The following is a 27477-nucleotide window of genomic DNA, read 5'->3' on the forward strand; positions in this document are numbered from 1 at the left end:
AACAAAGTTTAGATAAATAGAGATTGATAAGGACACCAATGAAACTGCAGTAAGCCATCAGAATTTACATATAACTAATTGGTAAAAAAAAAAAAAAGTCACTCGGTACTTACATTCTATAACCCACTGCTAACAACCAATAGGTTTGCCTTTCTCAAATTTCCAATTTAATGTCAAAGTCCTTAAACCTTAAGACTTTAAACCTTATGCATTATTGATAAAATACCAGTGTGTACTGTGAAATTGAGAATCACAGAAGCACAGCAGTCTCACTCGCAACTCTTACCCTTTGTCTCATGCCTCCCCAGCCCAGGCTTTATGAAGAAACGGGCCACGTCCTCCGTGAGCTGCATTTCCCAGGCTGATCCCTTGATGAGCCCAACAACAAGCTTCTGCATGGCCAGTAGCTCTGCAGAGACTTCAGCCAATTAAACTCAGAGACTTCAGTGACCATGCTCCAGACCTCCTCCTGTCCTGTTTGAAAACACACATACCTTGATTTAATAATGCGCTCACAGTGGCCAGCATGTTCGCTACATTAAAGGAGCATGCAATGCTAGAATCCCATCATTCTGAAATAGTCCCTTCATGCATAATAAATTATGCTGCAGTAAGGCTGGGGTTTAAATGGATGCGGCTTCAAGGGCAGGTAAGAAAGTGTTTCTCATTCCACCTACGCCCTCCCTCCAGAGGAGCAGAATCAAAATAAACGTTGACATACATATAAAGAGTTATACCCTCAATGGCGTTATCAGTGGTTGGTCTCTAAGGACTTGCTGCTAAATGTAAACATCATCTTTCTCACATTAGAGAATGTCCACCGTTGGACTCTGGGGAAGTGTAATATAGAGTAAATAACAGCAGGAACATTGAATACAGAAGGCTTTGCAGTTATAAGATCTGTAGGTTGCATGTGGCCACAGTAAGTTATTTGTCATGACATGTTATTTGTGCACCTAGACAATGAGACCATATTTCCATGTCTTGTACCATCCCTGTATTAATGACTCAGGCTGTAGCGCCCAGCGTACTCTGTGACCTGCCCAGTCACTGAGCATTCTTGTTTTCATATTTCAGTCTATTTTTTCTTGTGCCTTTTGAAGATTAAGGTTAAGTTATCATAAACTGGTCTAATACAAGATAGGCCTTCTCCTCATTTGTAAATGGTCCTGGTACCCGCTGCTAATATAGCTAGGTAGGTAAAAGCAAATCATGACAAGAATCATCTTTAGCAGATGTTCCTTGTGGAAAGAATGTAAGGTTCAAATATTTGAAATATTTTTAATACTTTGCATGGATGTACAACAAACTAAATTGAGTGGGATGGAATCTACCCCACAACTACTAATGATATGGGGTTACTGGAGGTTTGACCCATTTCATAAGGGAATATTTCAACCACAAGGGGACACTCGAAAATAAGGGGTAGGGGTAAAAATAATTGGCCATTACATTGAAAAATGTGCATTTTGTGACCCCACTGTAACACAAGGTATGAAATGTGGAATGCTTATTAAATCTTTTTACATGACTTTCCTTCTCTTCACTTTTTCAGCCAAAAAAGAAAGTCATGACAGGAGTGTACGGAACAGCCTTGGCACAGGGGACACAATTTCTGACAATCGCTGTCAGAATATGTGACCCCGCTATACCATGACAGCAAATGGATACAGGGATAACCATAAATATATTTTCATTCATTCATCCATTCATTCATTTATTATCATGTCAGAGTCATCTTGTAATCACTTCTAAAGTTTATGTTTTATTCCACTGATATCAATTAGGCAACATTATCTATCCACAAAAGATGGATACATAAAATTAATAACTTAAAAAGAGGATTAGATCTACTTTAAAAATACTGTTTGTATGATTGTCCAACTGGAACTAATATAAGGAACCCTAACAGGGATGACTTGGTATTGTGCCGCAGGGCTTTATCTCAGTAGAACTGCTCAGTGTTCTCACGTGGCACAGAATCAGTTGCTGTGCAACCGTGGACGCCGTGAGACACGACATATTAGGAATGTTTTGTGATTGGCGGAGCAGGCGTCCAACAAATAAAGAGCATAGAATTCACGCTCATGGTTATAGCCAATGTCGTGTTTAGTAGGCAGGACAAGTGAACTAGAACGTTGGACAATCTTGAAACAATTTACCAAAGCAGAGCTGGTAACATGGGGATTAAGAGAAACAAATAGCTGTGGACAGATTTTTTTTAGGTATAATGTAGAAAAGACAGACAATGTATTTTAGAGGCTCTCTCCTATTATAGAGCCGATTGATCTTTGATTATACAGGGTAATTAGAGGATTTTTTCCCCTAGAAAACCAAAGCGGGATTTTCACGTTTGTTTGATTTCATAGTTTAAAATAGGCTCGTACTGACCTTTCTGTTTTGCGTATTTTACAGTATTTTACGAAGCAAATTAACAAATGGAACCAGTAGTATTCCATATTACTACACAAATCATTTAATAATCTTTTTGTGGTACCATGTCATCCGACATAAGTTTATTTAACCTGGTGAATCTATCCATCGGCACACCAGAAATTGGAGCAGTTAATTTCAACGCTTTGCACACTTTGTTGCACGCGATCCTGGAACACTTGAAGATACAAAATGTTACCGCTGAATGGAGAGAACCGGACGAGGGTCACGATCCCAGAGGGGCTCTCGCGACCAAGACCACCTTATCAGGGGAGAGACCAAACATCTACCACCACATGGAGGACAGGCTGAGACATCTAGAAAACAAAATAAACGCGCTGGAGCGGTTTCCAAGCGGCCAAGAGTTGCTTAGTCGCACCGCTTCTGGGAGCACCACATCAGTGAACGACATGTGGCAGCTGATGCAGCTCCGTCGAAAGGTGGAAGCGAACGAAGAGGGAGTGTCAAAGGTTAGCCCCGCCTTTTAAGTTGATAACTTGGTCACAAAGAGTAAATGTAGATTTAGTTTGCTTATGGTTTATATTTTTCATTTGCTATTTTAAATAGTTTTAGTATGCATCTAAGCCTTTATTTGTGAGGTATCTATCTATCTATCTATCTATCTATCTATCTATCTATCTATCTATCTATCTATCTATCTATCTATCTATCTATCTATCTATCTATCTATCTACCCCCCCCCCCCCTCTCTTTCTTACGTGTGCACGCACACTGCAAAGGACTACCCTGGGGTGAAATGGTTCATCAGGTCCACTCAGCAGTAAAGAGATGATTGATGAAAGACTCTTGGACAATGACTACCTGACACTGAGCTCCATTCTCAAATGACTCCTCTTTCTGCCTTTCTTTCCAGTGACTAAGCTGCACTGTCACCCACACACAGCCATTCCACTGGATAATTTAAAGAAAAAGAACTTCATAATAGTACATAACATTTTATCTGTACAGAGATTTTCCATGTTTTTCCATATGCACAATATTGCCTATGTGTAGATTATCTCCTACAGAAATGTATCATAATGTACATTGACTTCTAAATAATATGATTAAACATAGACTAACTGACATGACAACATGATGGATGGCACTTCTTATTGCTGCGCTGGGAGCCCTGACATTGCCTAGACATGTCTGTGAGGTTATAGTCTAATGAAATCATACCTCTCCTAGATTCTGTTTCCATCTTCCTCTGATAGCTCTGAAGTAATTAACCCCCCACTGAGCATACAGAGAATAGCACCTAGCTGAGGCAAATCACAAAGTGCACAAAGAGGTCATGCTTGGGTCCTCTGAATCATTAAAGCCCCATTTGGTTGTGTTCAGAGTCCCTGGCCGACCCAGCCTCATCTCCAGGAAACAGAGAAGGAGATATACAAGGGTGGAGGGGGCAGTCTAGGGGAGCTGGCAAAGGACAGGTCAGGTGGTAAGCCAGAGAGGTGCTTGCCTAACCCACTGTGGTTGTTGCCTAGGGGGATACTGCTTTCACATGCGTCACATGTGTTAAGTGTGTGTCTCAGAGTGACATGGTGACCGTACTGGGCAGAGGAAATTCTGGTGTGTCAGAAGTGGAACGTCGAGGGGGGTCCAAGCAGCCTGCTACCCCAGCCCAGCACTGTTAATGACTGACCACTCATCTACAAGTGTGCTGTTGCACAGTCACAACAGACCTGTTGATAAAGTTCTTATGTTAGGCAGTAGGGCCTGTTCTCTTTCACTTTATCAAAGTGATTGGGATATTTGGTACTGGCTGTTGCAGCTTCTGAAACCACAGTGTTTTGTTAGTGGTGTTTCAGATTGGTGGCATAAGTATAGGCCTGTGTCTTATGGGACAGCTCAGGGCATGAGGCTCTGTTGAGGGTTTGGTAATGTGGTTCTGTGTTAAGGACAGCCAGGCTGTAGGAACTCAGGGCTGTGATCCAAAAAGCTGTTGTAGGGCAAGTTCTCTCTTTCTTCTTCCTACATGTCATGAGTGAGTGCAGTTCATGAGAAACTGGTTATATCCCCTTGCCTTGTTTATTTTCTCTGATAATCATGTCATTCCTACCTGTTATCATGTGTATCACACTACTGGGAGGGACTAACTAATTTCCTCTTCCATATGTTTTCTCAGCCCTTTAGAAATTAGTAAAACCACTCAGTCATTAGTTGACAAAGGAACATTTTGCTTCAAAGTTCCTCCCATCCAGTGCTTTCCCAAATTTTCCAAACCCTGTACTGCAGTCCTTCACATAGTTCTTTTGTCCAAGTCTTATCTGATTGTCCCTTCCCCTACCCGTGATTGATTCATTGTTACTAACACACACACACACACACCCACACACACCCAAAACCATGATGGAAAGTCAGATACATAAAGTGAAGTCCATTCCAGCATCTGTGTTTATACAGTAATATGTATTAGTCATTATGAATTTTAGTGCAGGCATGCAAGACTGTATGTGTGGTTGTGTAATGGAGCATATGGTTATGAGACAGTGGTTGTGCTTCATAGCATATTGGACATGGCTGAAGGATTATGCCAAATGCTACAAGCAGACTGGGACTGTTGTTTTAGAGCTACTGGAAGAATGTCTTTGTCATGGCTTCTGTCTGTTTTGTTTACCTGATTTGTTCTGTGAATCTAATAAGCGAAAACTCCAAGACAAATTTGATTTGCCAAGTCAAACGGATGACACAGGGGAAACCAAACAAAAATAAAAGGAAGACAGGCAACCCTATAAGAAAAGGGGTGAGACACACAGGTCAGTGGAGACCATGGGGTGTATTTGATCCAGAACTGATAGCATTCTTCAGACTGCAGGTTGCCCTGGTAACATCATTTGGATGAAGGGGACAGAGGGATTTCTGGGGCATCTCAAAGTTAAGAGTATTACTTTCTTCTGAAAGAGGGAAATGTCCATAAGTGAGTCTACAAGGAGCTGTAAAACCTTTTAGTGCAAAGTACTGGAAAAAAATAGATTTTTGGTGAAGCGAACGTTTCAATGTGATGTGATTGGCCAGTAAAAGCTGTTCAGTGGAGAAGGCCTCAATTCCAGAGTCTGTTCTGTTCTGTTCCTCAGTGTATGGCACTTATGCAAGACTTATTGAAGGAGATTCAAGAACTGAAGGAGACCAGAGATAACCTGAAAAAGGAGGTCATTGCCCTTCAGAATGAACTCAACCAGGTGACTTAGTTGAACTGGAAAGACACAGATCAAAGCTAGTTCATAATCAATTCATTCATTTCATTAACAACAAATATGTGCTATCTCATCTTTCTTATGAACAAGGACTATGACTTATGGATTTTTACATATGTAGATTAATGTGGATCAGTTCACTGATAGAATCAGTGTTGTGGAGCAATACTTCCACCAAGTGGAAGACCTGGTGAATTCCATGGTGAGTTAAACCATTCGTGCATTGAATGAAAGCAGGTAACAAATGGCAGCTAAAATGTATTCCTGGTTATTGTGTATATAAGTTGAATTTTTACAGGGTTATGTTTCTTTCTGTACTACTCTCATTCATTCTCTCTCTCTCTCTCTCTCTCTCTCTCTCTCCTTGGTAAAGCGAGAGCTGAAGGAGAAAGTGGCGCTCTATCCGCACCCTGAAGTGTTCAGCCAGTGTGTGACATGGGAAGTTATGCAGGCCACTCTTGTCAATGACAGACAAAAGATAAAGAAGGTTTCCTAGAGCTTTAACACTGAATGTATTCATAAAGCTTGCAGTAACTGGTTTATTTAACAGCAGATTTGAAAAATTATGTCAGGTTCAGCTTGTCTAATTACCATAATATTTTACCCAGAATAATAATTGCAAATATTTTAAGTTCTTGTTATCGTTTAGTATGATTGTTATCATTTGTTATTATTGCCTGGTTCAAATCAATACACTGTACATTACAGCACAATAGTTTGTGCTTTACATAACATTTATTATTTATGATGTTGTGTATATCTGTGATTTGTCAGTAGTCACAAAGCATTCATCCTGTAAAATGTAAAAGTAAAATATTTCTGTGGTACTTCTTTCCTATATCACCTTACTGTCCCTGTTCAATATTAATCATGGTGACTATATGAACAATTATATATACAGGAACTGACGAACAGCATCACAGGCACTGGACCTCTAGTTACACCCTGTGAAGTCAGCATCCCTTCGACCCCAAGGGTCTCACCTACAGTGGATCTGCATGGGATGGCCAACTCCAGTGGCTCGACAGGCCCAGACCTCGGGGGCTCTCATGAGGTCCCCCTGCTCCAGCTACCCATGTCTTGGATCAGCAGGGGGGCTGAGCATTACCCTGAGACGGTGGACGCCCTCAGGGAAATTGGTCAGCTGCAGGAGAGGCACAAAAGGCTGGAGGCCCGTGTGGAGCACCTGGAGGGGGGGAAGGCAGACCAGGCCCATGTTCAGCAGCTCAGGGAGATACTCAGTGACATGGGTATGGTCCTGTTACCAGGGCAACATCACAAAGAACAAGGGTTGTCAGATTGGGAATGTCAGCTATTGGTTTTTAAAAGAACAGGCTTCGAAAACAACAGTCAAACACAGTCCTGAATGAAATATTTTCTCTTTAGCTTTAACATAGCTGATTGAACTGGATGGTAACTATGAGGCCGCTTCAGATGTGTTGGAGCATGGAAGCATCCTTACATATTTGAATTGTTCTCTTTGTCGGTTTCTGCTTAGGAGAAAAAGACATGCCTGAAAATATGCTGGAGCGAGTGAATCATGTGAAGAGTCTTGTAGACACTGTAATAGCAGATAGAAAAAAGGTATTAAAGACAGACTCACACACACACACACACACACACACACACACACACACACACACACACACACACAGTGTAGATTGTTGGAGAGTTTGGGAGTGCAGGTGTAGGTGAGAAAGTGAGTCTGAGTCATTGAGCTGTCAGGACAAAGGAAGCATCATCAGCGCACATCAGCAGCCACAACATCTACACACAGTAAACCTGAAGTCAATACTCTTTTCTGCCAGTAAGTGGCAGCATTCAACACTGAAATACTAGTGAGCCTTAAAATCAAGGAAATATAATTTTGTGTAAACTTGGATGCTTAGTGCATTGAAAACTCTCAGAAATGCTCTCAGTCTCACTTACATCAACACAGACACATACAAACACAGTCCCTTCTCTTATTGAAGGATATACTGCTATAATAGCACTTTAGGTTCATCAGGTCAGGCAGGGCCCACAAGCCCCTTTTCCATGGTGGATATAAGCAGGAAGATAATCCATCTGATCCAGGACTATGAGAAAATGCATGGCATGGTCGCTGGCTTCATTAAGCAGCATGAAAGTGACAGGGCAGAACAGAACTTTCGCATAGTGAGTACAGGCATGCAAACACACATGTAATATAGACAAATACAACATACACATATCTACAAGAACTACAAAATCTTTTTTTCTTGTTTTCAAAACAAATTTTAGCAATTAGCAAGTATTAATTAGTGAAGAGGATAATTTATGTACATTAAACCTGGTGATTATCTTCTTTACTCTTGTGACACACATTTGTTTTGAAAATGTTTGATATGTACTGCAGCAAGTGATACTGCAAACAAACAAAGAAAAAAAAAAAATATATATATATATATAATTTTTTTTTTCTTATGTGTGTTTGCACTCTTGTCTGTATGTATATGGTTTTTTTTGCATGTTTATGGTGTACGTACTCCAGTCCTCTGAGTTGATGAGCGATGTGCAGGGTGCGATCCTGCAACTCCAGGTGGAGTGTGAGAAGCTCCACAGCACAACTAGCCAGCTGATGGAGGCCCACCTCCAGAAGCAGAGCCATATCAATGTGAGTAAGGTTGTGTTAAGGGCTGGGCAAGCCCAACCCTTAACAAGGCATCTAAGAATCAGTGATTAAAATGAGACACATGTATTAGAAACGTAAAAGCAAGCATTCCTTCTAGAGTAGGGCTAAAATGATTTTCAATGGAGGATGGGTTTTAAGAGTGCAATAGTAGCCACGGGCATTTCTCTCCATGTGTACCAGTGGTTTGCAGTCTGAGCCCTGAGATGCTCTGGATGCTCTTCTCCCTGCTCTAAAACAACAGATTCAACTCATGAGCAATTTACAAAAATCTCAATAACGTGAATTATGGTTGTATAGATTAGAGATTAAAAAATGTTCAGAGCAAGACTGAAATTAAAGAAGCATGTTGGACTGCCCATAGAAAAACTGAATGTGCCTTTAGAAAAACTGAATTGAAATATTTACTGAATGTCTTGTTTATTAGCACCTGTTCAAAACCATGGAGGAGCTGGAGGAGAAGAAGGCAGACAGGGAGGTGGTGGAGACGGAGATCGGCATTGTAAGTGTCCTAAAGTCTCACACAGTCTCAAAACCAAATTCCATATAAGCCCAAGAACTTTGCATGAGTGGTGAACCTCCTCTTTCCCCTCCATTCAGAAAGCAGACAAACATGCCCTGGAGACCAAGGTGAGCCGCATGCAGTTTGACACCATGACGGAACAGCTGAACGGGATGTTTCAGGAGCTCCTCAGCAAGGTCACAGGCCACGAGCAGGACTGGCACAAGGTCATCGAGAAGATCTCTAAAGAGATGGAGAGCAAGGTGAACACAATAACATTTCAAAACAAGTGACTGCAGGTGCATGAAGCAAGACAGTTCTGAAACCAGGAGGATTATGTAGTATTGCCCACACACAACAAAGTAGCAAGTTTTGTTACATATCATTTCAAATATCATTTGTTACATATCATTTCAAATGTTACGTACCAGACACGTAGCAAGCACACATTTAAGCTCTTTGCTATCTTCAGTGGTCAAGGTGAACAAAAAAAAAGACCTGTAACTGCATTATACAGTGGTTCCCATGGGGTTGGTTTTGAAATACAGCCAAGAAAATGTTCTGACAAGTTTCCTCAGTCTGGTAATACCACAGAACTGCACTGCTTACAAATTTTTTTTTTATATTCTAACAAATTTGGTATGAAGGATCAAGATTTCTAGATGATCAATCAAAGCAGGAAGAGCACTAACCTCTGCATTACTGTGGCATTGGAGAGGGAGTGAAGAACATTTTCACATTCAGAATCTGTGCAGGCTGAGGATGTTGAGTCATTATTGGTAAATCAGCAAAGGACTTTGTTGATAAAATGTATATGGCAAGCTGTTCTCCTGCATCACATGTTCTCCTATGTCAATGGATCTGTGGTTCCAGCTAAACCGCATCGAGCTGGACCCTCTAAAGAAGCAGCTGGAGGATCGCTGGAGGAGCATAAACAAGCAGCTCCAGACCCAGCCAGCCCCCGTACATGATGACGCCGCTGGTTTCAGAAGGTGAGACATTCACAAACTGTCCAACAGCATAACACTAAACTTTACAGCTTTGTAGTGATATGGAAACATTTAAAATCTCTTCCCTTATTCTCTTACAGACAGCTTTTGGCGAGGTTCCACTGCATCTCCTGTGATCGGCCTGTCGACATACTGACTCCAGGACCGTGAGTCTGCCTTTTTCAGTTTTTATTTTTTGTATGTATTCCATGAACTCAATGGCAGTGCACCCCTCCCCCCCTTGGGTTTCAGGCACTTGGTAACATTGCCCTCGCCTCCTGGATTGCCGTCTCACAAGACAAACAGGCCATACACCATCTATGAGATGGAGCAAATGCGTCATCACAGCAGGAGGTAAAGGGACATATGAAACGTGTTTCTCCTAGAAACACCTTGATTTTATGTACCAATGACATCTTATTGTGTGTAGGATCTGTTTGGAATATTTTGGTGACATAATTGTGGAGCTATTTGTCCTATAACTTTGGCCAGGATACAAATTAGACATACAGGATGTGGAAAGAAATTGAATGAGAATACGAATTGATAATGAAAAGCTTTCCTTCTGCCTGTCCTGGGTCCACTGCAGAAGATCAGACATGGCACTTCCAAGCAGTGAGTCAGGCAGTGCACCGGGGATTAGTCAGTAACTTTGTGCTTTTCTCATACTCAGTAATATGAACATTTAAGGTGGATCCCACTGAAAATGGTATGCATTTTGTGTCTGATAAGAAATTGTTGAAATTACACCCCATTCTGTTTTTAGCTCAAAGTGTATTGAATGAGGGCAGGGTAAATAACCACAGCATATTGTGCATTGTCCTAATTTGACAGTCTTTGGTGCTTTTGCAGTACTGATAGGTGCAACAATTCACCCTTAATCAGTAATGCAACAAGCTCAAATAACTTAATCTCTTGACAAAATAAGTTATTTTTTAAAAACAATAAAAGTTCGTTTTAGATTAATTACAGATTCCAGGTTAGTGTGGTAAACTGAATGATCAAACCTGGGGGCTTCAGGTCCTTTAACTTGCGTGTACACCTTATTTATGATCATCCAATCTAATGAAAAGAAATATGTCAGCTGTGTGTTATACAGGTGTGTAAACATGTAAGTACTGAAGTTTTGTTTACTGACCTGAAAATGGTTCCTTGTAGAGAAATATTCCCACCAAGGACAATTTCCTGAACATGGACTAGTTTTGGACTTAACTGCATTAGCAAATGTGAATCACCATTGGAAATTCTTTAAAATCTAGATTCATTGCCATGCTTCGTTTTATTTCATATTCAGTGAACGGATCCCAGAAATGACGGAGTATGGCTATTTGGCCCTGTCACGCAGCTGTGGTGGCAGTCACACCCTCACCTTTGCCAACCGGCGCTACAGTCGCTTGCAACACATCACCCACCTGATCCAGACAGAGGAGGACAGCCAGGTCATGTCTAGTCCTGGCCTGCAAGTTCAGGTCAGAAGTGGGTAATTCATGATCACTGCTAAAAGCATTTAGATCACTTCTAATATCACTTCTGATGGACAGTCATCACTTACATTGCAGTAATAGAACTTATAGATAGAGCTTATAGATAGATCTTGGATAGTAACAGATCTTAAAAATGTGTTACTCAAACGTATAATAACTGGGGGTGTTTGTATGAGAATAAATATTTTTATGAATATTCATAGTTTTCTTGTTTTGGATACGGGTGCTGAAGAACAACATTTGGTTTACAATGAACTGGTATCCCTTTACACTGCCAGTCTGAAAGTATTAAATTGTAAGTTTAGTCTAGTAGTGACTAATGTCCAGCTGTTGTTGTCCTGTCTGATAAGCCAGAAGAGGTGGACATCCTTGGTCTGGACGGACACATCTATAAGGGCCGCCTGAACAACAGGGCTGTGAAGACAGTGGAGGCTAGACTTCCCACCATCTCACCCAAAGAAGGCAAGGCTACCTAATCGCTTTCCAAACTCTGAGTGAGCATCACTCAACCTCCACATAACGTGAAATGGAATCTACCAGCAGCAGCCAGAAATTATTGTAATAACACTGGACAAAGACACTCTATAGATCTGTAAAATGGCTGACATAAAGCAGGCAAAGATTAGAGCATATGATCTGGGTGGTGGAATGAGAAGCTGGAATGTCTGGACTTACATGAGCTGCAGCTGCTGTTGTGGCAGGGAAGATCAGCACACTTTGCTAATATGGAGGTCTGGTAGTGTGAATTTTCTGCATACTCTTATGGTTCTTATGGCATTCCATTATACAAAACATCTTTAAGATGATTGCATTGCCCCAGCATTGTTCCTTGGCTTTGGCATACTTTCAGCCAGTCTGTGGACAGACAAGACTGGAAATGTGAAGCTTAATGTATGCTTCTGAAGAAAACTTGTACAGCATTTATTTAGTATTCAAATACATTTCAAACTTAGACTGTAGTTTTTGAGATTAGAAGATGACATAAAAGGATCTTTTTGAAAGTGGGTTAATGTAATGCTTTATGTCAAAAATAATCTAATATTGTAGTATAGTGACCAGTCTTTGAGAACAGGTCTTGCAAAATGTACTGTGCCCTTTATTTGCACATTTTGCCACTACAGTCAAAGTAAATTGCCTGTATCTGACAACAGCACATGTGCAGTCTCATACCTGATAGTGATCATTGGCAGTGTCAGCCTGTTTGTGTTGTGGAATAAAGAGGCGATTTATGAGGTCTTGTGTCTAAGGTCAAACATGATTTCTGCCTCTGCCTGACATTCAGTGCTGTTGTTTTTTGTCACAGCAAACAACTACAAGAGCAAAGACAGGGCAAGCCGCTATCAGCCGCAAAAGGGCCCCAGTGCGGACGCCAGTTACGGGTCTCTTCTTAGGCCTCAGAGTGCCAAGACACATTGCAGCCACTCAGGTGGGTCCCAGATAGCATGATGGTTTAGGTTTGTTAGCAGTAACACTGAAGGATATTGCTCACTTTTGTTATTTCTTTTAAAAATGGTTCAGGGTAAGATATCAGTAGATAATCATGTGCTGGCATGTAAAGTTGGAGAGCAAACTATTAAGACATGCTAAATGCTGAAAGGTTCAATACTATGAATATAATAAGCACGGCTGATCATAAATCAGTGCTTGGATAGCTTAGATCAGTGATTAGATAGCCAAAATAAAGTTAAACCAAATGAAACTGTAGTAAGCCATCTGAATTTAGACTGGTTGAGTATATCTTTAGGCTAATACATACAAGTAATTGATAAAATTCACAATATGTAGTATATATAGTCACACAGGACAAAACTTGCATTCCTACAACACCCTCCTGGTTGCCAGTAGGTTTCTTTTACATTCTTATATTTTCCAGTCTTTAAACACCACACTTCCACATTGCTGTTTTAAAATGCCTGTGCATACCACAAAACTGGGAATGAACATACTTTTCCAGTTGTGATTGTCACTCAAGCACAACTAGCCTCTCCCCCAACCTTTACCCTTTGACCCCCCAGCTTCAGGCAGTTTTGTGAAACAGCGGTCCATGTCCTCCATGAGCTGTGTGTCTAACGCTGATGCAGCCCACTCCCCTGCTGATCCTGACACTGAGCTTCTGCATTGCCAGGAGCTCCACAGAGACTTCAGCCAATCACAAGATGGACCGGGGTCATCATTATAGACCTCCTATAATCTTATTTCATTACATGTGTACCTTATTTTGAAAATGTTTACAGCTGAAAGGATATCTGTGTCCAATGTGTTAAAGAAAAAAATGCAATTACTAAAGTCCAACTACTCTAAATTAGTTAAACTGGTCAATAAATTGTGTAAATTGTGGTATTATTGGTATTATCTGCAGTATACCTTTTGCTAAATGTCAGCACATTTACTGAGGCAGGTTTCTGGCTAATTTCTGCCTGGCTTATCCATGCCTAAATTTAAAATGTGTCTTCTTTATAATACAACCTGTTCAGGTTTTGCAGCTTTTGGAACAATTCAGTCAATTGCCAAGTCATGCTAATAAAATATGTTTTCTAAGCATAGATTATTTATGCATTGACAATAAATATCTCACCTTGTTTATTTGAACTCCATCATGGCTGCCTGACATGTATGGTGTCCTTAAACAGAAAAAAATCATTTTGACTTGACCTGCTACTCAATGTTTGTTTGTTGCCAGACTTATCTAACCTTGCTCAGGTTTCCTCATTTACTAATAAGTTTACTTGATTTAGTCAAATTCACTAGACCTTAATAACCAGACATTAAATAATTATTTAAACATACACTTAAGCAGTCGAGCACTATCATAACTGATAGACAGTGTTTATATTTAAAGTATTAAGTCTGAATATAATATCCTTCTGGGTACACAATTTCATTAGCTGATATGGTCAAAAGTAGGTTCCACTGAGCTCTCTTTACTCCATGGCGTACTGAATTACTGATCTCTGTCTGCTGGCAATATTTTTCAAATTTCAAATGAGTTGTATATATTAACACTTCAATCCTTTAAAAAGTCCTTAATGGGGTAATTGAATGCTAATAGATGCTTTATAAGCTGTGGCCTGGTGGGTTGTGTTGATGGGTTGCAATAAAACTATTTCATTTAAAGAAATTTAAACAGTTGTTTATTCATTCACCCCTACCAAAGCTTATTTTTAGAGGGATACATTTACTAGTTTTTTTTTTTTTTTGCAGGGTTCTTTGTATATTTTAAAGATACTATTTTACAGTAGCATTTCTACTCTATTGGCAGTTACAAGTTACACATGTAGTAGGCCTAACTTGACCAAATCAGAAATGGACCATACATATAGCTCTACATAGCTCTGTCTGAGAGTAAACCCTCAAATTACATTACTGGTTCTGATTACATTACTGGTTCTTACATTACTGGTTCTACAGCGGTGCTGGCATCACTGTCACCAAATAATGTGAATGGGGTTACTATGATAAGAAGAATGTGGACCAATCAGTGAACTGTGAAGGTAAGTGGCAGAAGCACATTGTGCAGAGCAGAGGGTGCATGTACACACTGTTCAAAAAAAAAAAAAAAAAGAAGAAGCTGTGGCAGGATGTATGGTTTAAATATCCTGTGAAGGACACATTGTTCTGCCTAACGCACCCCACAGTGGGGGTGGGGCAGTGTAATGTTGGTGTCTGTTCTTAGAAGGCCCTGGCATAGGAGATACAGCAATACCCATCAAAATGATGTCATGAAACAAATATTACATTTCAAATTTACTGCAACGTGCAATAGCAATCTAACAACTTCCAAATATGACCATATATTCAGTAATGGTGATGTATTACATTAGGTAATATATTTTCGGGCAGACTGAATGCTTGTTTTTTTGTTTGTTTTTTTTGGGAGGGGGGGGGGGGGGGTGGAGCACTCACAGCAACAAAGCCTAGTCCAACTTGCATCCATTTTTGTGGCTTAGCCATGTTGTGATTGTTGTGATGTAAAACACCTTATGTTCTCAGGTTACAAAAAGACACACACACCTTCACAGATCACTGATCAGTCCACATTTTTCTTATCATAGTAACCATTCATATTATTGGTTGACATGAGTTTCTACTTTAGATAATGCATTTTATGCCACAGCATTTAGAAACCCAGAGTTTGAGAGATGCCATGTTCTGAGTTTTACACTAGTTTGTGCTCTGATTTTCATCACATTGGTGTTGAGGCATTTTGTCATGACTTCAAAGAAATGTACATTCGAACATTTATCTGGTTCACAGCAATCACAGCACATCAACGACCTCAATATTTATGAAGAAATATTGTTTTAATAAGTAATCATCATTTTCCTAACAATACTGATTACATAATGCTACATGCTCTTGCAAACACAAGCAAGAATCACAGAGGCTCATCACAATTGTGGTCTTTCAGAGCAAAAACAAACCAGTCTTTAGTTGTTAAATCATTTATTTGACCTTGATAAAAACCACAATAAACACAGAAATGGCTGCAGATCATAACTTGTTTGTCAGACTATATAAATACAAAATTTCAACAAGGGGCAAGAACAGAAGTGCAGGGGAGAAAACTGAATACAAAGAAAGGTTGTGCATTAACTGAGCTTTTTACCCTCCACTCAACAAAACGTGGCCAGCCACTTTCCCTCTCAATAACTTGCTTTGTATGCAGGGATGTCTGTTCATTGACCTGTCCGCAGTTTTATATAAAACACCAGCCAAGTTTCTGTTAAGGTTTAGGAGAGGATGAGGGAGCTCTTAGAACAGTGATACGGGACTGTTAACCACAATAAGCCATCCCCCATTTAAAAAGTCAGATGGTTCCATTTTTCCATATAAAGCACCTACTGAAGCAAACAAAAGTCTTCCTATTGTACATAAACAATAGGGCATAATCACCTGGAGCTGCTGTCTGAATAAACTATTACCATGCCTTTACTCTAAAGGCTACTAGAATGAAACATGAAACATGAAAAAAGGGACCCTAATTTTCTAAAAGGCAGTGGCACTGGAGTCACAGCACCAGACGTTGAGAGCAGGAGGATCCCAGTTTGTGTGGGCTGCTGGTGAGATTGGCTAGTGATGTGTCCATGCTGCTCCACTGCTGGGTGTGCCACAGGCATACTTCTAAGCCACTGAATCTCCCAGCAGGAAATGACCTCAGCGGCTCTCCAGATAGCCAGAGCACTTATTCTTATGCTTCTTCTCAATCTCCGCTTTGCCCAGGCTCTCCACTGAACAGAACCGGCTCACTGAGCCCCAGAGACTGCTGGGATCCAATGGAAAACACTGGGAACATGTGTGATGAATCAGGGCTTCTAGTGGTAATGCAAGAACCAATATTTTTTTTAAAAGGTCAACTGAAGGCTAGAGCAAGTTTTAAACCTCTTCTAAAACATGGGTTGTGGAGAACTGATGGCCAAAATATTTATTCCAAAATACATTAAGATTTTTTTAACCAGAATCCTGGTTAATACAACTTTAGTTTACACTTAATAGTCGTCAATATTTATATGCATACTGGGATGCCAGAAGTGATTAGAATCAACAAGACAAAAAAGGTGGGTCTGCCAGAAGCCAAACTGTCTTAAAGGAACCTCTGACATCACAAAAAATGCTAACAATTCTAGTAATGACAGAGAGCCTATGAGCATTATGAAAATCATGCTCAGTAGAACCCAATATCTTTCAGGCACTATTAGTCACATTAGCATATTTGGGTAATGTATTCCTTTAGACATCACGCGCGCGCACACACACACACACACACACACACACACACACACACACACACACGCACACGCACACGCACACGCACACACACACGCACACACACACGCACACACACACGCACACACACACGCACACACACACGCACACACACACACAGTAGTTGCCTTTAAAAGATGCTAGCATAACTGTCCTCCCTCCTAGTACGACTCATGGATTTAACCCCACCCCCTAAAAACCTGGCGAGTGGTAGACATTGAGAGGCTGGGGTCAGGGCCCTGCCTGCTGAGCAGAGGTAGGTGCAGTCCAGCTTACTCCACTGGTCCTGTGGCTTAAGGGAGACAGCCATGGAGCTCACAAGCTACTTTCCAACTGTGTTGTCCTTTAACCGTGTCACAGAATACAACCCAACTAAGAGGATTGTGTGGACAGTTCACTGTAAACAGAGTCCCAATTTCCACATTTGAAGAAGAAAAAACAAACACGAAAAAACAAACACAAAAACCACACACACACACACACACACACACACACACACACACACACACACACACACACACACACACACACACACACACACACACACACACACACACACACACACACACACACACACACACACACACACACACACACAGTTTTATGACATAACCAGCCATCATTATTTTTGGGGAAAAAGGCATCAGCAAAGAGGATTTGCATTCAAATCCTACATTCCAACATTCTAAAACAACCATATGAAAACTATGAGTCCCTGAGACACCAGGACTCTGATGCCTAATAACAGCCCATTTTTTTTTCAAAATTATTGCAGATTGTATACAACATTCACTTAATCACTTACAAATCCAGATCTCCCATCCTTGCTTAGACTGAACATCCACTGTTAGGCTTCGGTTTATTGACAGAGGGAAAAAAGGTAGTGTCCCTATTTCCACCATGCCTGAAGAACTGGTATTGCATATTTGCTCTCAATCAGACCGCTAGAAGTCTTGTAGAACATCATGACCAGTCATAACTGTTTTACTCTTAAATGTTTTGCAGCCTTTAGTATGAGTGCTTGTTGATGCAGTGCTACAGAGGAGAAAGACAGCAGCCTGAAACACATTCTTCCTTTCTCCCGCTCCTCAGATGTCTCCATGGCATGAAATAAAACAAAACTGCATTTCCAAGGTTCCTTTGCTGCTGTTGCGCACCCCCCCCCCCCCCCCAAATGGTTTACATTTCCTTGATTTATTTTATAGTGGTTCTTCCTAGGCTTTTACAGTTATTACATAAACAATTAAGAAATCGAAGAAAAAAACAAAACAAAACAAAAAAACTCCCAGATGATTTCTGATAGAAGAAAGATTGTTCATTTCTTTTAGGGGGAATCGCAGTACCTTGTCTTTTCCCCATGGCCATCCACTGCCTTTTTTACATCCTCATTAAACACATCCTTTTCAGCTCTTCTTAACTCTGCCCCATTCCAAAACCTCCTTCACTCCCTCCCCTTCCCCCACCAAAGCCATTTACCTCCCATGCCCCATAATAATTAGAGTCTCATCTCTGGCCATGCAGGGCTGAAATGACAGGCGTCTGCTGGGCTCCGGTGGGCTGAGAAACGGGTGGCCACATGGGTGCCTGATGCATATGGTGGTGGTGGTGGTGGTGGTGGTGGTGATGGAGGTGTGTGTGGTGGCCCGTGGGCGAGGAGGGGGGCAACCAAGCGGGCTGGTGGCTGGGTGGTGATGAGGCCCAGAAGTAGTCGAAGGTGGGCGTGGAGGTGGGGGGAGAAGAGCAGGCCACAGGGGCCTGGGCAGGTGCACCACCGCTGGAACACTCCGACGCACGCAGCTTGGAGAACATGGTGATGGCGTCAGGGAAGTTAGGTGGCGTGGCTGGCGTGTTGCGTGGAGTGCACATCTAAAACAGAAAAAAACAAAACAAAACCCACAAACGACGAGTCAGAAACACAGGCTGCAGACTCCCCAGTTGCTAGCCCTGTTCTCTGCAAAAAGAATATCCCCTACACAGACATCTCACTGAGTGCTCAACACTTGAGGCTTAATTATCTGACAAGTTTGCACACAGAGCAAGAACAGCTAGGGTTTTGTGAGGACTTTCACCTACAATATTTAAATTCAATAGAATCAATAGCTTGTCTTCTCTGCCATCAGCCTGAGGTCAAGATGTATACAATCAGCATCACCCTCAGCCCATGAGTATTGGTCTCAAGATGTAAATAAAAGTCATGGTTTGTTTGTCCTGCATTAAATCTGGACTCACTGTACACTGCAACTGGACACAGATGGCCATGTGGTACTGAAGAAAGTGGGTCAACTCATCAATAGCCATGTCAGGGACTGATAAGTGTGTGTACACAGCCACGGACATTCGCACAGCCATAAATGGAGAAAGGATTCTGCCCAGCAGTGTGGAAAGGAGTGCTTTATTTAGCACACAGTCATGACTACTGACATTAGTTTGCCAACATCACTGCATGTTCACTTTGAGTGTAACTGATGCAGACTTTCAGAGGGCACTGTCACATATGCAGTATGCATATGCATGTCCCCTCCCCCCAGTGAGGTTTGTTTGGGTAGGTGTGAGCACAGCAATTGCACTTGGGTGCCGGCTGAAACAACCAAGACCCTCTGCGAGAGGTGGTCCCAGGCCACTTCCAAGCGAACCTCAGTTTGATTTCAGTGAGAACTTAACTTGACCAAAGCACTGTGCTTTGGGTTTAACAGGCAAGCTGTGTGCAAAAGGACTACTACAAACAGTGAAGCCATTAGTTTAACTACAATTTCTTTTATTTAATGAAATGGGTAGCTGAGATGGTGAAAAACATGACATTTCGTTTTCTTAAAGTACACAATATGTATTTTTAAGCCATCTGGATATGTAGCAGTAGCAGCTTGTCTGACGGCTGTAAACAAGACAAATAACTCAAAGGTTTGGCTACCAACAAGACCAAATTATTTATGAGAACAAAATGATTGGAAGTTTCTTTTGATTATAATTTAAAATTATCAGTAGAGGTGACATCAGTCATGGATGTTGCTTCAATTTGGTTAAAGTAGCTTTGCCATGTGACCAAGACCACTACAGCAATTTCTCCGAATGACAGCTTTAATGTTGTTTGTAATGTAGACGAACTACATTCATAAAAGTTACTTGCCTAACACTGTGAGGATAAAACACAGCAAATCATAAAGCCCAAAAAACCATGATGTTTTGAAATAGGCTCTAGCTTAATGTTATCCAATGATTTTAGCCTAATATACGAGTAGAAGGATCTATGCCCAAAACAGAACAGTGACACCCCCCCCCCCACCGTTTCTGACCAGTGAATGAAAGGGTACATTTCTAACCGTGCACATTTCACCCTTGAATCTCAACTCTCATGTCTTTTTTTCTGATACAACTAAGTTATGGCCATGTAAAACTGATTCAAACTGTAATTTTTATTCAAAGTAGACAAACCAATAGGTAAAAAGGGCCTTCACAACAATTAACAGAACACCAATGATTACTACTTATATACTGGCTGGATGTAGCCTTGGTTCCTCCTTTTCTCTATTGTTATTTATGGTAATTATTTCTGCTGTTGTTTTTTGTTAGCAAATGTTAACAGCAAATACTATCACTGTAGGGGCAAACAAAGGTCAATACAGTGAGAACAATTAGCAAATAATATAACAAATACAGATTTTGTAGAGACATTAAGGGATGTAAATTTCACAGTGAGAACAACTCATGTGTTGCATCATTTTAGAACAACAATGGCCTCTGCCCCGAATCAAAAAAAGATTTGGAACTTTATTCCTCGTTCTGCTCTTGCCAATACTGTTGGTAAAATTTTCACCAATTTCCTGGGTCATTATTTTAGTTTAGTCTGATGAAACAGATTCCAATGTTTGAAGAGGAGAAGTCAAAAGGTTGCACAACTTAAAAACAAATCACTTGTTTACATTTTTCTTTTACAAGTGCCTCTCATAACCTGTTTTACTACATCAATCATAAAAGTGGCACATGACCACCATTTCCACTCTATGGTTTAACAGCGACTGTGTAAGAAAAACTTGTTAACAAGAAAATCAGATTAATTACCTTTGGCATAGGATAATTTCGATTGGCATAGGATATTTTACATCTTATCTTGTGTATAATTACTCACTGAACTAATATTGCTAGCGTCGGTTACTATGTAACACTATTAATTACACAGTTAAAACAAAGGCAAGAAAAGGAAAAAATAGTTTGAAATGACAGTGTGTGGGGGACAGCTGCTACTGGGCAGGCAAGAGTCATCAAAGAATCTGCGAGATCAGTCACAAGCAAGCAAAGGTGAATGTGTGGAAATATACGGGCTTGTCTAGCACAGGGTGGAGTGTTTTCAGTTCAAGCTGCCTTCCCTGGGCCAGCCATACAGCCATAACAGCGCGTGCCTGACCCAGCGTAAACATGACCCCCACACAGACTCCCAGAGGACCCCTTCAAGAGCAAGGGCTCTCTCGGTGGGCCTTGGCCCAGCCTCAGGAGAGCATGACTGGGAGAATAACAGCCCCTGTGCTCGCTGATGAGCAGAGGGGTGGGGGAGGGCAAGAAGGGAGGAGAGAATGGCAGCATACAGTTTAACATGTTTTTTTTAAAGGAATACAGGCCCAGACATGTGACTCAAGAGCCCAGTTACCCAACGGCAGACTGTTCAAATCAAACACACACACAAAAGTGTAAAGCAGGTCTGAAGATCCAACAAACAATAGTAGGTGATTTGAGCAAGCTTTACTGCTTTACTGACTTGGACTATAAGTATAAAAAGGCCATATAGACTGGGTGCCATGTTCATAGATTACTGGGACAACTACCCTTCTATGAATGCGTTTTAAACGCTCTAAACAGTTTTGTTAATGCAGTTTTGGGTGCCAGAGTCATCTCACCCTCAGAGAGCAAAAGTAGAGGATAGAAGAAAGGAACAGAAGGAATATCCCACTTCTCTGCAGTGTGCCTAACAGTCACCTCCCACACACACAACACAAACTAAAGCCCACTAGGCTTCACTCTTTTTAGCAATGTTTTCAATCTAAAGCAAATGATTTCCTCCAAAGCAGCTCAGGGGAGCAGGCCACTATTCAATGGCTACTACTCTCGCCTGCTTATGTACCACCTCTCTAAAAGCTCTAAACACCTCCAACAATCACATCCTGTGTTGCCCTACTCTTCTCCTCCCCCTTGCCTCCAGCTGCATGATGTAATGGTTGCACCCAAAATATAAACAAACCACCCACCTGACCCATACACATGTACCCACATGCAGCAGACACTTCCTAGTTCAAACACACTCCTCCCAACAGAGTGAACATGCACGCCCACCTAGGAGGAAACAGGCAGCGGACAGAAAACAAAAACAAACGCTTGTGTAGGTACACAAATATTCCAAGAGAGAGTGAGAGTGCGCTCGGGTGCGCAGAGAGATTGAGAGAAAGTGAGAGTGTGTGAGAGCTTCACTGTGTGTGCGTGCATGTGTGTGTGAGAGAGGAAGCATATAAGGTGATTATATCTACAGAATGCACTGAATGTGAGAAATATGGTTTAACGTCTCTGTATATGTACAACAGTCACATGGTGGCAAGTCCACAGTGAACAGCTTTAATGACCTGCGTACACAGTGAGGACAGGATGATGTGTGGGTTTTACACAAGGGGGAAAAAACCCAGAAGCATATGCCAATAAACGAAACACATTTACTACCACTACAATTAGTTCTTTAGGGTCATAGACAAATTTCCTGATCAAACTGCAAGAAGAAATGGTAAAAACTGCATGGAGTAATGGGCAGGAAAGCATGGCTGCAGAGAGGTCTTTGTTCACCAGAGGTCTATTCTAAACTGATTCACAGCATCAAGTGTGACAAGATGTGTGAACTGCAGTGAAAATGCGAGCTGCAATCCCTCCAAACATGGTACTGGTTAAAATTACTAAAAGATTACCAACATAGTCTTCCTTCCCGTGTACTTCCTCAACTTCTACCTACAGCCTGTTGTCAATTATCCCTCCAATGACAATGACAGGATGTTGTACTCAGGCTTGTTTTAAGCAAATCTCTCTCTCAGTTGTAAATGTACTTACCATCTGGTGGTGGTGACTGGGGATGTTAGCCTCCTGGAAAAAAGCGCTTAGGGCAGTCTGTGGAAAAAGAGGGAGAGAAAGAGAGAAATGGTGAGGAGACAGGAAATTGTGTGTAAAAGCACATGGAGAGAGATCACAAACTCCTCAGCAAAAAAAGAGCAGTTTGAATTCTGCCCCAGCCCCCTCCAAATGTGTCTGTGCATCAGTCAGGAAGCTGATCACATGATGCTGGGGTTAAATCTGTTACCCAGCCGTCTGTGATACAAGTTGGGGATTCAAAATAGTCACTATAGTCTATCGCGCTGGGGGCCCAGAGTTGAGTTATCTTGAAGCTACACAAATGGCTTTGGTGTATACAAAAACTTTCACAATATACACATTACTAATGTGGGACTGAAGTGGAAAGGTTTATAGGTATTAACCACATAGATTAATCAGACACTAGCAACAAAAGAAAATGCTTCAAAAAACAAGAAACTTTGCTACAAGTAAATTGGCGTTAGCCGAGACACAATTCCATGAAGAATTTAACCAACATGAGAATTTCTCACACGGGAAGGCAAAGCAAGCACTTCTTTCATTTTGAGTAACCCACAAAGTCAGTGGATGACGATTCACATGCAAAGACTGAGTGCCTGCCTGAAACCACCCACAGAAATGCCCTGCCCTCCCATCTGATGCCAGTTGCAGATCCTAAAGCATTACTGGCCTTTAAGTTTTACCCAACAAGTGAATATCTGCCTCTCATTCTCTGTAAAAACCTCTTACCCTGCCAACGCTTCCCTCACAGGGTAGAGTCTCCCTCTCCCATGTGGGTCCTCCCCCCGTTGTTTGACAACAGCAGTGACTAGCGCAGGAATGTCTGCTGTTTGACGTGACACACATATCAACATGAAAGTGCAGAGTTGCTATTGTCTGTGGCGCTAACGGGACCACAGAGCTTCTTTGTCATCAAATCTTTTCCCTCCACCGCCCCACCCCTTCCCTGAAGTCAGTTGTGTATGTGAATTGTTCTCATTCAAGTCATAGTCTACAGATAATTTCCTAACACCGTATGCACATACAAACAAACAGGGTTATGGGTCACATTCAGCTTTTGAATATCACCCAATGGCAAAATACAGTGTCTGCTTGGATGCATCATTGCTGAAGTCTATGGAAGAGAAATGACAGGTTTTAAATCAAAATAACTGAAATTGGAGAAAAAGAATGGGGTGGGGGAGAACAACAACCACAACCGCAACCAAAATACAACAGGCAGTATGTGAACCCTACTGAAGAATTGACCCATAATTTATGAGAAGAGCTATTAAATAAACAACATTTTGCCTACATGTGATACAGGGCCTACATGTACACTACCTACCCAATCAGAAAAACAAAGTATCCAATATGTGTAGGAATTTTTGGCTTGCCAGTACTGTTGCTAACACACCCCACCATATATACAAAGAATCTCAGTGTCCTGTTTCCGGACCAGCTTTGACCTTTTGCCACACATCTAAAAGGGTTTGTAAAGAAAGTAGGAAAACCGATTCTAGTTAACAACTTTGTAACACACTAGTCTGTTCAGAGACTTGATGTAACTGATGCAAACTAGTAACCAGTATTTTAACAGATTTCAGTTTAAGAACAGAGTATATACTGCCAGTGATATCACCACCAAGTTGTTAGCGCCAAGTCTGCCAAAATCAACTATAACCATATTTTACTAGACCTGGTTAATAGCACAAATAAAAGATTTGTATCCTTTAAAACAAGTTTTTTTTTTGTTTGTTTTTTTTTTTTTTGCAAAAATGGAAACAGCTAAATAAATTGACAGATTTAACTATGGATGCTTAATTCCAAATTAATAAATCAAAAACACATTAAAAAAGGATTGAAATTCTAATTCAAAGCTAAGCAGTTTTCATGGACCTATATATATCCAAAAACAGTCTTTATGAATGATTGACTCAAATCACCAAGTGAAAAAGACCACCTTTCTGCTATTATTGGAGATTACTATACAACAAAGTAAACTAATGTGGACATCAAGCCATGTATTCATTGTTGGAACGCAACAAAGGATTACAGAGAGAGAGCACAGACCATCTTTACCCTAATAAACCAAGTGGTCAAGTTACAGTTCCCACAACAGATTGGTCATTAGAAGGTGTGTTGGAGGAACCATCTGGAGACTGAGTTGTGGTGTGAGGAATGCTTCCACAGTAACCCCTGTGTCTGTGAGAGCTGCTACAAAATGTAATCATTGGCCTGGTCCTGGAACTGAGAATGTAAGCAACAATGAAGCAACCATGGCCTCACAGTGTGCTGGTAATAAGGTGTGGCTCATTTCCTTTACACAGAGATAATCTTTCGCAGTTTCCAAATAATACTACTAAATAACCATAGTTATAGTTAGCCTTAGAGGCAAGGGATACAAACGTGGACAAACAGAATATGAAAGATTAAATCCATTTAAGACAAAGGCAGATACAGGCCAGCAGCTCTATGCATTTATTCAGTTTGTTAGAAATGTTTCATTTTGCTTAGATCTAAATATAACCCCTGACACTTTAGTCTATAAAAAGACATAAGAACCAAGACACCATATCCCTCTCCGGCTGATGGTGGAAAGCACATTACAAGCATTGCATCAAGCAACGTAGGTTAATTCTGGATAAAAAAAATGTGGTTAAATTCATTCAGACATCTATGGCGCTTCATAAGACAATCAGGCTCTGCATACATTCTGTTAGGGCTAACATGAAGAGAAAATACACTTTAATAATCGTACTCGAGTAATGAGGAAGTGCTCTTTAGTTCCCTTGTTAATATCACGTTGTGTAGGGTACTGTACACAACTCGACATACCCGTCCAACGGGCAAAACAAAGGACGTTTGTATTCATTTCGGGCTTCTACACAGTTGTAACCAACACACATACATCTGAAGCTCTGCACACAAACAGTACGCTGACTTGTAGTAGTCATCATACGCTGAAGCGGAAATGGATTTCAAAGCATGTACGACATGCTTGATTTGTAACAGATAGATGTAAACAAAAAACGGTTTCACTGTGTTGCACCACTCATCCGAAATAGAGAAACAGGCCAACCTTCCTGGAAACAAAAATAACAATACTCTCAGAAAAAATTAAGAGGCTTGATATTCCCATACTTCTGAAACATTTAAATCAACTAATATTATTACTAGCTATATGGCTAACTGATTTTCTCGATTTTAGATTAACTCAATTCGCATGCTAGCTAGTTAACTAATGCCCATAAATAGATGCTCGCAATTAAAGCGAATACATGTTAAGGCATCACCTTGAACCTACGTAGCCACATTAGTTAAGTGACTTAGCTACATAGCCAGCAAGTAGAGATAGCTAACTAGTGAGGATTATGATAAACTTGTTTCCTGAAAATGACAACGGGCAGTGTCGCCAACAAGCTAGCTAGCGATAGCTATCTAGGCTAACCGTCCTGACACGACGAAGGGACAAACATATAAACAGAACTGCTCAAATAAACAGATCAGCATCTGCAGGATCTGGCTCTGTCGTTTTCTCGTTGAATTTGATTACAAACTGAATCTGGAAAACGAACTAAAGTGCTTAAGAAGGACACTCGGCTTGATGGCAAAACAACACATCACTGCATGACCACGTCTTCCGGAAAAGGTTTAAATACGCATGGTTTGTTTTAAAATCAATCACACCTGTAAAAATATCATGAGCGCATCGTGCTTCAAGTTTAGGAGATGCGTCAGTACTTCACTGCACACATGGTTTAAGAATGATTTTTGATCAATATGAACCTCTAAGGCTAATTCAGTAAATATGATCATATCCAGCTACCTCGAACTGCCAGTGCGCCGCCTGAAGGAGTTGCTTTGCCTGGTCAGCGGCACAACCAGCAGTCAAAACAAACTGGTTAATCATCACTTGATGCCTGAGTTCGTCCATATTCACCGACATGGCCTCTTTTCACACCTCCAGGACTCGTATATATTAAACCCTCTGTGTAACAAATAACAAAAATATAGCTAGATCAATTTTCGAAATGAATCCTTGCCTCTCCCTCGCTTCCACTTCTCGGCTGTTCGCCTTCACTAACAACAAATATTTTATGTCATCACTAACAACAAGCCAAACTCAGTGTCTGATTGGCCACCAGTGCAGGGATACGCTACATACCGAAAACCCATTGGTCATTCGGCAAATTGTCAATTGGTTTAGTGACGTACGTTTAAACCACACGTTTTCAGTGATTGGATACTGGAAGATCGTAACAAAAGCGCTTATTGGTCAGTATTAAAGAAACGTATTTTAGTATAGTAACACTATTGGTTACTCAAACTCGATGACGTTTGTTTATTTTACTATTGCATG

General features: G+C 41.0%; 2 protein-coding genes across 4 annotated transcripts; one reads left to right on the forward strand and one right to left on the reverse strand.

The window, feature by feature from the left end:
- Positions 1-2186: 2186 nt before the first annotated feature.
- On the forward strand, positions 2187-14353 carry LOC113576815 (uncharacterized protein C16orf96 homolog). Of its 3 annotated transcripts, XM_035536434.1 has the most exons (16): positions 2187-2903; positions 5514-5618; positions 5755-5835; positions 6007-6120; positions 6535-6883; positions 7132-7217; positions 8146-8268; positions 8711-8785; positions 8884-9048; positions 9659-9777; positions 9876-9941; positions 10027-10128; positions 11069-11243; positions 11609-11720; positions 12562-12684; positions 13274-14353. In XM_035536434.1, the coding sequence occupies exons 1-16, from the start codon at positions 2499-2501 to the stop codon at positions 13435-13437; spliced, it is 2364 nt and encodes a 787-aa protein (XP_035392327.1). In that variant the 5' UTR covers positions 2187-2498; the 3' UTR covers positions 13438-14353. The 3 variants fall into 3 exon arrangements, 2 of the variants coding, with proteins under 2 accessions (XP_035392327.1, XP_035392364.1); XR_004777144.1 differs by lacking the exon at positions 13274-14353 and having other exon boundaries at positions 11613-11720; positions 12562-12646; XM_035536471.1 differs by lacking the exon at positions 5755-5835.
- Positions 14354-17558: 3205 nt separating this feature from the next.
- ubald2 (UBA-like domain containing 2) lies at positions 17559-27187 on the reverse strand. Its single transcript, XM_027009136.2, has 3 exons — positions 26944-27187; positions 23097-23153; positions 17559-18887 (listed from the first exon to the last, which is right to left on the reverse strand). Exons 1-3 carry the CDS (start codon positions 27061-27063, stop codon positions 18525-18527), a joined length of 540 nt encoding a protein of 179 aa, XP_026864937.2. The 5' UTR covers positions 27064-27187; the 3' UTR covers positions 17559-18524.
- Between the last annotated feature and the right edge of the window lie 290 nt (positions 27188-27477).

Source organism: Electrophorus electricus, chromosome 1 (assembly GCF_013358815.1).
Source record: "Electrophorus electricus isolate fEleEle1 chromosome 1, fEleEle1.pri, whole genome shotgun sequence".
Classification (NCBI taxonomy): domain Eukaryota; kingdom Metazoa; phylum Chordata; class Actinopteri; order Gymnotiformes; family Gymnotidae; genus Electrophorus; species Electrophorus electricus.

Excerpts from the sequence above, each read along its gene's own strand:
- LOC113576815 (XM_035536434.1), top strand. The coding sequence starts at position 2,499 with ATGTCATCCGACATAAGTTTATTTAACCTGGTGAATCTATCCATCGGC. Across the intron at positions 5,836-6,006 it reads AAGACCTGGTGAATTCCATG|CGAGAGCTGAAGGAGAAAGT; the intron begins GTGAGTTAAACC and ends TCCTTGGTAAAG. Across the intron at positions 10,129-11,068 it reads ATGCGTCATCACAGCAGGAG|TGAACGGATCCCAGAAATGA; the intron begins GTAAAGGGACAT and ends TTTCATATTCAG.
- ubald2 (XM_027009136.2), bottom strand. The coding sequence starts at position 27,063 with ATGTCGGTGAATATGGACGAACTCAGGCATCAAGTGATGATTAACCAG. Across the intron at positions 23,154-26,943 it reads CGGCGCACTGGCAGTTCGAG|ACTGCCCTAAGCGCTTTTTT; the intron begins GTAGCTGGATAT and ends CTTTTTCCACAG. Across the intron at positions 18,888-23,096 it reads CCAGTCACCACCACCAGATG|ATGTGCACTCCACGCAACAC; the intron begins GTAAGTACATTT and ends TTTCTGTTTTAG.